The 12,891-nt window shown below is 38.5% G+C and overlaps 1 protein-coding gene across 2 annotated transcripts; it reads right to left on the bottom strand.

Moving 5' to 3' along the window:
- Positions 1 to 241: 241 nt before the first annotated feature.
- Positions 242 to 9,316, bottom strand: kras (v-Ki-ras2 Kirsten rat sarcoma viral oncogene homolog). Of its 2 annotated transcripts, XM_058074910.1 has the most exons (6): positions 8,981 to 9,316; positions 7,476 to 7,593; positions 6,557 to 6,735; positions 6,238 to 6,397; positions 4,993 to 5,117; positions 242 to 1,939 (listed from the first exon to the last, which is right to left on the bottom strand). In XM_058074910.1, the coding sequence occupies exons 2-5, from the start codon at positions 7,584 to 7,586 to the stop codon at positions 4,998 to 5,000; spliced, it is 570 nt and encodes a 189-aa protein (XP_057930893.1). In that variant the 5' UTR covers positions 7,587 to 7,593; positions 8,981 to 9,316; the 3' UTR covers positions 242 to 1,939; positions 4,993 to 4,997. The 2 variants fall into 2 exon arrangements, with proteins under 2 accessions (XP_057930893.1, XP_057930894.1); XM_058074911.1 differs by lacking the exon at positions 4,993 to 5,117 and having other exon boundaries at positions 8,981 to 9,267.
- Between the last annotated feature and the right edge of the window lie 3,575 nt (positions 9,317 to 12,891).

Below are 12,891 nucleotides of genomic sequence, written 5' to 3'. Positions count from 1 at the left end.
ATGATAAACGTGTAGAATATGAGGAAACAGCGCCCCATGTTGGCCAAAAGTGATCACTGTATTCTTTCCTCTTTGGACAACACTATTTACATATTGATAAGTTTACAATACGCCATCCAAAAAATGAGGCCCAAAGTATGAAAATGAGTAATTATTTGCTTTTACTTTATAACCATGGAGTTTGTCAAGTATTTTCAAAACCTTGAAATGAAAAAAAAAATGAAAAAAGACAGAGTCAGCGTCCTTTTCTGTTGTTCTTTATTACACATTAAATAGGAGTGGTGGGAATCATGGCAAAAAAAAATAGATGCAATTTAGATAAGATCACCACTCAACTTGTTGCAAAGTGGCCTTTCATTCTCTTCCCTAACCCTGCAACAGTCACACACTAGTCATACACAAAAAGGAAAAAACTCCATAAAAGCAACATTCCCTAACACACACACACACACATTCATCTCAATGAAATGAAGCACAATCTACAAAATATGCACCTTTTCAGTATGACATATATACAAAGGGTGTTAAAATACGATCACGGTTTAAGTGATTTAGGTGAGGGGGGGGGGAGATCAACATTTGGCACGCATTGGGGATGAAAACAATGTTTTTTTCAAAAGACAGACTTGGTAAAAAGACAAACTCAAAATGTGGTGTAGGGCGACCCCTGGTGGTCTGAACGCGTAACTGTGTGACGTCACATTTAACCCAGCAAAAACACTCATTAGAAAAGTGTTTAGAAGTTTACAGTTTTCTGCTTTTTGAATAAAACAACTCTGGGTGTTTTGTAATTTATGTACATAAAAGGTATTTTCCGAGCACATGGCGCCGATCTTTGCACAAATGTATGGACTTTTTAAGCATTCCGGGGATTCTTGCTGATTTAAACACTTGACAAAATGAAACACTAATAAGAGAACCTTTGGAAAAACCAGCACCTAAAGAAGAAAATGTCTTACTGACATGTCATTGTGGGGAAAAAAAATCACAGAATCCTGCATTAAAGTGTAAAGAATTACAGAAAATATGACACACGGTTCTCTTTTCTGTGGACGTGTGAATCCCTTGCAAACACAGCACTGGTCTTACTGGGTGGTATCATTAAGCCATGGTGGATTTCACTCTCAAAAAAAAGGCAAAAACGTTAATTACTGAAGACTTCATCAACTGGACTGTTGTTGACTTGGGTCTACAGTGCTATGAGACACAAATGCATGCCACGACTAAAAGAAAAGAAAATACAGTAGGCAAAAAAAATGGCTCCCCACATGATACAAAGAACTGACAAAAGGTGTTTGGAGAAGAGTAAAGTATTTCATGCATACATATCAGTGACATAAACATTTGTCCTTGAGGTCATTACACTGGGGGGGGGGGGTCACACTCGGGATTATTTTTTTTTTCTTTGGCATCCCATATACTTTGAAAAGCCACTAACATAACCTTTTGCCAAAGGACCGTCACATAAAAGTCTGTCGGGTATGAACTGTGATGTGGTTAAGAACAACTTCTGGGGAGGGGGGAGGAGGGAGGGGGGGGTATCAACTAAATCAACACCGCCTAGCAAAATCTAAACAACGCTGACAAACCAATGCGTGTGAGCAACTGGCACAAAAGAGAAAATAAAGCTTATTGGTGTCCCGAGTAGCAAATAATATGAAGGCAGACAAACTGGGTCAAGTTTAGTATTTGTTACAGTGGGTATTGTACTGAGAAAGAGGCTAATAATTTAGTGTAATGTACAAAATGTATTACTTTCTGTTCAAGATAAGTTTCTTTTTTTTTTTTTTTTTAAGTCTGTCTGGATAAAAGGACTGATTATTCACATGAGTGTGCACTTTGTCTTGGACTTCTTTTTCTTTTTTTTGCCCTCCTTGCTCATCTTCTCCTTATGCTTGCGGATTTCTCGAACTAACGTGTAAAAGGCATCATCCACTCCCTGCAAAACAACAACAACAATGGAAAGAATGTGAGTTACTGATGCGCCATCACAATTCAACTTCTATTGAAAGTAGCTGCACTTACCCGAGAGAGATTTTTTTTTTTCCATTTCAATAAATACTTTAAATCAGGGGTCTCAAACACATGGCCCACCAGTTTGAGGCCCCCTCCGCCTTGATATGAAAGTTTAATGTTAGTGCGGCCCCGCGCAAGTTTGATATGGATGCTGTATGGTATCATGTACCCAGAAAAAATTATTACGTTTGATTAATGTTCATGTTAAAGGTTAAATAACTGTTAATAGTTATCCTCCCTATCCGTGTGGAAGTGGTACGTTTTTGGCTATTTAAGTTTAAAGGAAATAACTTGAAGGCTACCGTTTAGGTCGCTAGCTCTCTAGTTTGCGAGTTAGCATGTGTCTCATGACGCTGCAGTTGCGCAATATGTTGTAAATTAAAAAAAAAGTATAAATGTGACTATAGTCGTGTTTTGTCATGTCTACAGGGCTCTAATAATGCTTTGTTCATTTTAATCTGAAAAAAATAATTTGTCTACCCACCAACTATATGTGGCTTCTTAAGTTTTTATTATTTGCCGTTTTATTATTATTTTTATTATTATTATATTTATTTATTACTGATTGATTTTCTTTATTCTTGATTTGTTTATTTATTTTTCATCTTATTTTGTGCAGAAAAAATAAAAATTAATATATTTGAGAACAGTGGAATGTTTTATCAGAGCTTTTCTTGTAGAAAATTGGAACCAATTTTTTTTGTTTTTAATAAATGTGTTTTTTGGGTTTTTTGGGGAAAACCTGATGCGGCCCAGCCTTGCCCAGACCCTAGCTCCAGGTAAATTGAGTTCGAGACCCCTGCTTTAAATGCTTGGCAGCTATGCTGAATTTGTGCAGCTTCCAATGAAACAGAATGAGACATTTCTGCTCATTCATTCAAACGTAAGTGCAGATACTTTACAGTGACAAAACATACATTGCAATAAATGTGGCTTTGAATGTGTAAGGGGGAAAAAAAAAGAGGAATTACAAAAAAGGAATGTGTGTCAAAAGGGGGAGGGAAAAAAAGTCACACAAAACAGGTTAACCTCCACTCACAAGACGTTTGCCAACTCATCATATCCACATCACACCTCCCACGGCCAACGATTTCTCCTTATGATCTCCATTCATCACCCACGCAGGCCTACGAGCCCAAACACCTTTCACCGTGTTGATTCCAGCAGACTGACATACTTTCACACTCGTACCTTGGCCACAAACTGGGGATGGAGGCACTGTGCACCTCCTAAATTGAATGCATTTTTTTTTAAAGGAGGGCACCAATGTGTAATATATAATTCATATAATATTAATAAATGCTTGTATAAAACAAACAGCAGCATAATTGTTGCTGTGTTGCCTTTACAAGGACATGTAACCGCCAATGCAAAAAGTTTAAAAAGGGTCTTATTATGCTTTTTATTATTATGCTTATTATGCTATTATGCTATTACACTTTACGCCCTGTGATGTCACACCGAGCCGGACTTCCTTGGGTGGAAATCCAAATCCAAAAGGACAATACAGCTGGAATAGGTGCAGACGCTGGAGCGTTTGAGCGCATACAATTTCATTTGTGTGTATAATTTCAGTAACCACATTAAGTACGGCTGTAAAAATCTAATTAGGTACTAATTAATCTGGTAGTACAATCAGCGTACACAAAAACAAGCACATTTTAACTGAAAAAAATGTATTAATTTATCAAGGTTTATGATTTCGGTTGTCAAAATGAAGTGCATCATACTGAAAAGTGTCTAATATTTGCTTTGGAAAAATGTGTTATGCCTTTCTTGAACATATTAGCCATGTTTACATGGACCCAAATATTCCAATTTAATTCGGGTTATTTGCTCAAACGGAAAGAATGTAAAATTTGTATACACCTCATTCCGAAAGAATATATAATCGGATTCCTTTCCCCAATCCGATTCAGGTATCTTGTACCCGCTCAATCGGAAAGTTGTCAGACTGCGTTCTTCTACGTGGTGTTTTTCTTCTTCTGTTGTTTATTGGCGGTTGGCAAGAAGCTTTCCATCTGTGGAACCGAATCTAAACCCTTCTATACGCCATTCACAAGTCCAGTTTTATTAAAAAAAGAAAATATATATCTATATAAAACATGTGCCAAGCTTAACTATAAAATATTAGCAAGATTGAACTTTATGTTTTCCTGTTCCCGGGTGCGTTTTTTTCAGCGAATGCTGAGATATGACGTAACACGCAGCTCGAGATGTTCTTCGATTTAAAAAAATGGAGGCGAGCAATCGGCACTGGACTGCTGCGGAAAGTTTGTTTTTGATTCAAACTAAATTTCAAGACTGGACGAAGGAAAAACTGGGAATACGGAGTTATTCCAACAAGTGAAAAAAAACTTGAGGAAGTCGGTATCACGTGATGTTGGTGTTTACGTTTTACTGCGCATGCCCCATTGACTATTCTGGTTGATTATAGCGGCACATGTAGACACACGATTGGAATATTACTTTCCATGTATACCATTGCTTTCGGAAAGGTCATTCGGAAAGAGAAAAACTCATGTAAACGTGGCTACTGTTGCATCACTACGGCGGTTACCATCTCTGTAAACGCTGATGTTTTTACACAGCTTTAGTCAGACATTAAATTGTGGCCATTGAGTGTGCAGAATGTTTGGGAAAAAACTAGCATATCCCAGATTGAACCAAGAGCGTATGAGCGTGAAAGAAGAGCAGTTAAATGAGCAAATAAAATCAACTACACCAAGTCGGAGTGACACCAACTTTAGATTATAAATGAATCACAAAAGACACAAGAAGCAGACAGCAATCATCCGTTGACTCCTTTGTAGGCGTCTCACCGCAGCCCCAGCAGAAACCAGCAGGTTAGCTTGGAGAATTCGACACCCTCTTTGTTCCCAGCTTTAGTCCCCAGAATCCAGTTTGAGCATACGTTAACACAGAGTCAATGTGTGGAGGTGGGGGGGTGGGAGGGCCAAGGGTGCGTACACTTACCCCTTTCACATCACAACACACTTTTTAAGCTTGACACAGCGCGGCGTCTTTTCCTCCTTGCTGAGTTTATTGAGGCGGTACTGCCTGATCTCCCGTACCAGGGTGTAAAAGGCATCTTCCACTCTCTGCAGCGTGAGACACAACTTCCCTCAATGGAGAGGAATACAAGGGAGCGCCGTACATTGTCGGGCTCCGAGTCAAACAGCTTGCAGACACAGAGGTGCAAAGTGGTAGTGGGTTCGGGTGGGTTTACCGGCACACAACTGGTCTGCTGAGTCAACAGCCAACTTAAGTTCCACCTTATTTGTCTTTTACCGTCACTAACTTACCTCCTGGGTGTTTGCAAACTCCTTTTTCTGGGTTGTCTTGAAATAGTTACTTTTTGTGCACCTATGAAAAATTATCAAACCTTTGCACAAAAATGTAACTAACCTCTCTAATTTGTTATGGTACAGAATATTGTGAAAAACAGATGCATTAAACAGCGGCACCGATACACTGTAAAAGCAGCTAATTCTAATAAAAGAATGAAATCATTGTGATGATTATTTCCCCAAACTGGAACAAGCAGCAATTTACCACACGAGGAACCTACACAGCCACAGAAGGCCCCGATCACAACACCCCACCACATCATTTAATAAAAAAAACCAACAAGACCACAAAAAAAAAAATCCCAAAAAAAACAATCATCATAACCACAATCAATAATCCCAGTCCTCATCCAGGAAGAATTACTGGTGGCCTTTGGTTACAAGTACAATTATAATTATGCAAGTGTCCAAAAGAAGTCAGCGCACATATTTATGTGCAGAGTAGCATGCAATAATGAGAGTATCCCCTGAGAAATTAACTGTCAATTAACCACAGGACTGATTTAGTCACGGCGCATTAACAAGCAGTGTTGATGCTTAAAAAAAAGCCACACAAACACGGAACACCACATAACACAAGAGTTTAAAGGAAAACTGTGCTTTTTTTTAGAATTTTGACCATCATCCAATAATTCTTACATGAAACATGAACACACATCTTTCTTTTCTGTGTATCTTAAAGCTTCACTGCAACTTTTAGCTGTTTTTATATCTTTAGAACACAGAGAAAAGAGAAAGACGTCTTCATGTCTCACATAAGGATATTGGATGATGGCTTTTTTTTTTTTGTGAGTCCAGTTTTCCTTAAAAGACGCACTGAGAAGGCGAAGTGTCGGATGTAGACTGCATGTCTGATTCTAGTTACTCATACCTGTCTGGTTTTGGCTGAGGTCTCAATGAAGGGAATGCCGTAGCTGCGTGCTAATTCCTGAGCCTGTTTGGTGTCCACTGTCCGGGACGGGAGGTCACACTTGTTACCCACCAGCACCATTGGGACGTCCTCAGAGTCCTTCACCCGCTTTATCTGTTCTCTGGACATTGACACAGACATATAATTTTGGGATTTTTACACAGGTTCAAATACAATGTAAAGTGGCCATCAGAGTGATGCTCATTCAAATAAAAGGGAACTTCATGACTATTAAAAAAAAATGTTTGGATGTTAAACTGGGGTCCACCTCCTGACTCACCTGTAGTGGTGAATGTCCTCAAAGGACTTGGTGTTGTTGATGGCAAAAACACAGAGAAAGCCCTCCCCTGTTCTCATATACTGATCTCTCATGGCGCTGTACTCCTCCTGACCTGCAGTGTCCAGGATGTCCAGCAGACATGTCTCACCATCAATCACCACTTGCTTTCTGTAGGAATCCTGAAAGAGATGGTAGCCAGAAAAGTATCACAAGTGCGTCCTTTATAGCACCTTTGTGAGTTTGTGTTGAAGAAATTTCCTGCGTGTGAATCTATCCGTCTTCCTAATTCTACCAGCTCTCTTTCACTCGGCCTTTAAAAGAGTCTATGAACTGCATCAAGCAATATGTCACCACTGAAAACAAGTGAAATAACCAGGATAAAGATTCTGCACCATTCTGGTCATTGCACTGTCTGCTAGAATGCTAAATTGATTTGTATAAATTATTATTTATAGACAACCTTTTATTGTTATTGGTGCTATTTATGACATTCCTGTTGGAATTTAATTAGCAAACAGCCTTAAGAACATGTTTCAATAGTCACAGGCATCACTTAACACTGACTGTAAGCCACACGTGCACACGCGTGCATGCACACACGCCGTACAAGAATAATTATTTGATGAGTGCGTGTGAGTAAGCAGCCATCTTATTACATGTGCAGATGTAATCTACACAGCCTTAATAATTAACTTGCACCTGATCTCTCTAAATATGCCAAGGTTCCAAGAAAGCCGGGAAGCAGACAAGGAACTTTTAAAAACCAGTTTGGTGTCTTTAATACTTCAACTTGAAGAACACGTTGGACCCACTTTTACAAAAAAGGAATCTCCTTGTTCTGACCCCCATACCAAAATACATTTGGTATGGTTTAAATATGTCCATGCTGTCGCATAATCATTGATTGACGTACACATACCTCAATGGTGGGGTCATATTCATCCACAAAATGGTTCTGGATGAGCTGAATCGTGAGTGCACTCTTGCCAACGCCACCAGCTCCCACTACAACCAGCTTATATTCTGTCATGATTCACCTGCGGAACCAAAAGAAGACATTGTTAGACATTGATGACTAAAATTCAGTAAAGTTCTTCCATGCATTATAAGGCAATTTCAATAACATACTGTATGTGACCATTCAGACTGTTGCAGCATCTGATTCATGTTGTATTTATATCACACATTCTTCTAACTGTACATTTACTAGGTATTATGTGCAAGTATGGCCAGCTAATGGAGAAAACGTCATTATTTTATGAAAAATACCAGTGGTGAGAAGCCAAAAATGTACTTACAAGTCTACATCATCATTACTAGCTTGTCGTAAATGCTGTAAGCTGTTTGAATTATTGTTAACTATGTATATTCCTGTCAAAGTGTGTTTTGAATGCAATAAATGAATGCCTGTTTTGTTCTTTATCATTAATAATCAATAGTTTTGGAAACTGTATTAGAGAAAGATCATATTTTATTCCTAAAAAGAAGCAGTTTTTTTTACAACTGGTCAACAAATAGAAAGTTTGGAAACAGTGACACAAATATAAGGTTTTACTTGAATGAATTACTGTATATTTCACTAACTAAAAGTACTAAAATAGTACTTCTATATCTGAGCTACAAACAATAACTACTAGTAAGTTGTGTGCTGCGTTTATGCATTTATTCTCACAGGACACTTCGATTAATAACAATATTTGTTAAGACATTAATTACGGGAAAGGAACTAAATATTAGAAAACACAACTACAATAATAAACAACGTCGACAACGAATAAGATATCTCCAGACAGCACAACAGAGCCAAGATACTTACTTAATTAGAATTGAGCGTCTTACTTCTATGCTAGAAACACTTAGTAACATCCAAGGAATCCAGTTTTTTCATTCAAACTTTGTCAAAACGTCAAAGTTAATTATAAAATAAAAATTTGAGTGTGAACGCTCAAAGAAAATCATGAAATCTATACCTCCAGCCCGAAGGGTTGCCAGGTTGGTGGCGTGAAAACCCCCAGAACCCTGAGAACAACCAGGCTAGGGTGTGCTAACAGCTAAGCTAGCGTTGGAGCTAACCGCGACCTAAAAAGTGAAGCTAAGCTCCTTTGTCGAGTCATTTACCAAAACAATTATTTGACGCAACGTTGTTTACCGCTCATACCGGGGCATCCGTGATATTCTTGGAATTAAACGGGTAAAAAGTGCAAAGTTTGAAGCCGCCATTGACAAGCTAGCCAAAAAGGGCTGCAGTGTTGGGCCGACATTTGGTTCCCAACTGGGCGTAGTTTTGCATTTACAATGAAAATACACACAAGTTTAAAAACTGTAACACTTACGAGCAAGTACACGCATTTAACTACAAGTTATGGAATCGGATAATAAAACGTACAAGACGCAAAATACGTGAATCGTGCACATTTGTGTTACCTTTAAACGAATGGGAGTTCCGCGTCTCAAATGAGTCAAGCTGATCGTCCTCTGGTTTCACTCGATGTCTGCATTTCCCAGTCCACAACCAAAGGCCCGCATTAAAACTGTCTGCTTCGGACCACAACACGCAAAACAAGTGAACAAATTAATCGATTGAACTTTCCATTTGTTCCAGCGTCCGGTCTAGCTGTTCAGGTCCTGGCCTCCTTTTGGCGAATATGGGCGGATACCGGGGCGCACTTTACCCACAAAGCATAGCTGGAGAGTCCACTTTGGGCCATGTCGCTTATCACAAATCTACTGCAATAACAGCGAATCAAACACTTTCATTCAACTCTATAGCCATATTAAGTTTAATTGATATATATTTTATATAAAACATTTACACATGAGATATTTTATTAGCTTTTATAGCTTGTTTACACTTGTTGTTTTTTTAGAATGGCGCATTCTATTTGTGTATTTAATAACCATGTAAAGCCGATAGTAGGTATGTAGGTCACGTGGTGTTGGTTTCAGGACAATATGTCGTGCTTGCTGCCTTGCCGCAGAGTCAACAAAAGCTAGGGGGCGACTCCACTATATATAGGCTCTAAATATAACTGGAATGTCCCGGTTGGACGTCATTCCAAAGCAGGGAAGTGATTTGGCAATCCCAGTCGGTTTTCATTTGTATTTGAGAGAATCCCTCTGCGCGCTGAATACGCATACGCATGCGCATTTACATCAAACCACGCTGCATTTATGCCTTTTACTTTGAAAAAAAAAACCCGCACCCGTAGTATTTATTTATTGTGTGAAGAATGATAGTATTTCACTTACGACTACTGCAAGATCATCAATTTATAGTTTTGCAATGGTGAATTTAATAATTGAATTATTAACTAACCCAGCTATTGCACACACACACACACGTGCATATATACATATATATAGCCGAAACAAATAATAACTAATAATTTGGGGTGTAACAATACATGCACAGTAATGCCTCATTAATTGTGGTTCCAGACCCCACCGTGATATGTAAATTTCCGCAAAGTACAACCCTATGGTTATGAATTAGAGCATAGAAAACCTGTTTACAACCTTCTAAATAGGTTTTTTAACATTATTAGAGCCCTCTAGATGTGAAATAACACCCCTATAGTCAACTTTATATTCGTACTACCCAATATAGCAGACATAAGAAGACAAAATTGGGACATATTTTCAAAGATATTGATATTTTTTTAGACACACCTGTATACATAACCATATAAATAATAATGACGGTAAAAACAGACATAAATTAACATAAAATTGTCCCCTTAAGAAAACATGTACGGCACAAAAAATGCATTCATTATACACTTGTTGTATATAAAATAATGAGGTAACATTGTTTTAATTAAATACAATTAAATATTGCTGAGTCATTGCTAGTTCTGATCTTGAAATAACAATTCAATGTTTACCCAGTGACATAACAGTGGTTATCTTCTGCTGAATGGTTTCCAGTTGTTTCAAAAATACAGTAAACACTTCCCCCATAAAACCCAGTTATTTACATTGAGACACAGTGATCAGGACCCTGTTGTGCTTGAAACATGCCACTGGGGGGCAGTAAAGGCTTTATTTTTATAGGGTTACCAAACGTTTCCATTTCTAATATACAATTTTAGAATCATCTTAATGTAACTGATGATGTCATCATCAGAACTGAAACATTCTGTGGTAAAATTGGAAGATTTGAGTTTGTGTTATTCAGATTTTTGTCATGTTATGTTTTGGTCTGGACATGCCTTACCGGTCCATCAACTTTACTCTCAGCTTCTTTTTTCTGTTTGAAAATTGATGGATGAATGACTTTTCCTTATACAAAGACAAGTACCAGAGTTGTTTTTACTGTACAACTCTTGTGCAAAGCCTTCTTCAGGTCTCCACTTCTGTTTTTCTTAGGACTGGTTGGTATAAATATCCCGATCTTGGTGTGGTGAGCTACCTTGGAGGTCAGCATGGATGTGATGTGATACACATATTCATTTTCACAAAGTGTGTTCTTGCAGTTTTTATGATTTGCACAATTTGCACTTCCACTTTCCACTGCATTTCAGCCCTGCCACCAAAGGACCAGATTACATCATGTTAGCGAGTCTCTAGTTCAGGTGACATTGTTGACAAAAACAAAGGCTGAAGGTGACTATGTCATACTGATTGAGTGAGAATACCACACTGGAAGCTTTAAATTACAATAATAAATAATAATAAACCACTAATTGCGGTGGGAAACGGCTATTAGCAACTGCGTTCCCTGTATGCAAGCGCTTTTGCTCCATGACTTACACAAAACAAACACAGTTAGGACATAAATCGATAAATCGTGACTTAGCTGCTCAGTCCGCACGACCAAGTACCGTTGGAAAGCAGTCCAGCTGCATACTGGCAAATATATTCGCAAAACAGTCCAGTGTGAAATAGCGCAGACAGATTAAAATCCATTTCTTTAGCTGGTCGGGAATCAAGAACTCCAACCACTTGTGCCTGATGGTAGCGTTGTTAGGGATTGTAAACAAATGTGGTTTTGCTAGCAAGTAAACAGAGGAGCAGAGCTTGGGCAGAGAGCTTACAGACATGCCCATATAAGGAAATCCGCCTCTTTGTGACATCACAAAGGAAGATTTTTGCAACGCCTTTTGAAACCGAGCGTTTTGAGCCATCCCAAACTTTTTTCATGTTCACTTCCAAATGCGCAAACCTCATTATCTGAAACTTTGGCATCGTTGAACACAAAAATACAACACTAACTATATTTATAGGTCAGAAAAGTGGAAAAAGCATAATATGTCCCCTTTAAAAGGAGAGTTATGCTTGAAGTCATTGTTTTACCACGGTCACCTGCAAGGAAACAGATGCACTCGCAATTGCTTAGCACACAAACAGCATCACAGGCAAGGTTATTCCTGCTGGTAAGATTGCAACGACAGCAGCCACTTATCAGATCATGAAGAACCTCTAAGAGAGGTTCAATGGTTGTGAAGAAGGTTCCAGGGTGTCCGAAAGGGTCAGGACAGTCTCTGAAAGTTGATTCAGCACCACTAAGTCAGCGCTTGTTCCGGAATGGTAGCAGGCAGGTGGGAGGGGAAGACTTTTTGTGCATGGTGTGATGTCAAGCATGGCAGCAAAAAAGTCACTTCTCTCCAGAAAAAAAAAACATTAGGGACAAGGATTGGCCTCCTGAAGACTTGGGTAAAGTCATATTTTTCTGGTTTTTCGATTGTTTAAGAGGGGTCACTCCCAATTTAGTCTAATGATTCTTGAATGGTTCTCCTAACCATTCAAGAACAGTCTGGTAACAACCTAATACTTTTCCAAGCCAACTAACTGGCTTGTGAAACAAAACAAGAGCAATTTGGGTCCATGGCCAGAAAACTCCTCAAGGATTAGGACTATGTTAAAAAGCCATAGCATTTCAGTATGTGGAATCAAACTATGGAATGGATTGAGTAAGACCCTCAAACAATGCACAACGATGAGCCAATTCAAGAAACAATACAAGCAGTTGATGTTTGCTAAATACAAGGATGAAGAGTCTTGAACCAGTCATGATGTGCTATATATATCACTATATTGACTTACTATGGTACCCATTATGTCATTGGATGCTCATATCACCTCCTACTTTAGTACGTGACAAAAATTACAAAAACAATTAAAATAAAAACTTTAACTATATTAGGAAAGCAGGAAGTGAACAAATGTAACAGTTACTGATTTAATTGAAATAAGATAGTCGATAACATGGAAAACGGTACTAATATTCTAAGACATGCGTAATTCATTTATATTCCATGATGCTTATCCTGCTCAGCATTTGGATTTGCTGTAATGTATAGATCAGGGATGTCCAAAGTGCAACCAGGGGGCCA

This window comes from Doryrhamphus excisus, chromosome 6 (genome assembly GCF_030265055.1).
Source record: "Doryrhamphus excisus isolate RoL2022-K1 chromosome 6, RoL_Dexc_1.0, whole genome shotgun sequence".
NCBI classification, from domain to species: Eukaryota; Metazoa; Chordata; class Actinopteri; order Syngnathiformes; family Syngnathidae; genus Doryrhamphus; species Doryrhamphus excisus.
The sequence above is the reverse complement of the archived record's forward strand: the minus strand, read 5'-3'. Positions and strand labels throughout refer to the sequence as shown.

Coding starts and splice junctions, on each gene's coding strand:
- kras (XM_058074910.1), bottom strand. CDS start 7,586: ATGACAGAATATAAGCTGGTTGTAGTGGGAGCTGGTGGCGTTGGCAAG. Junction 6,736..7,475: donor AATATGACCCCACCATTGAG/GTATGTGTACGT, acceptor CATCTCTTTCAG/GATTCCTACAGAAAGCAAGT. Junction 5,118..6,237: donor CCTCAGCCAAAACCAGACAG/GTATGAGTAACT, acceptor CTCACGCTGCAG/AGAGTGGAAGATGCCTTTTA.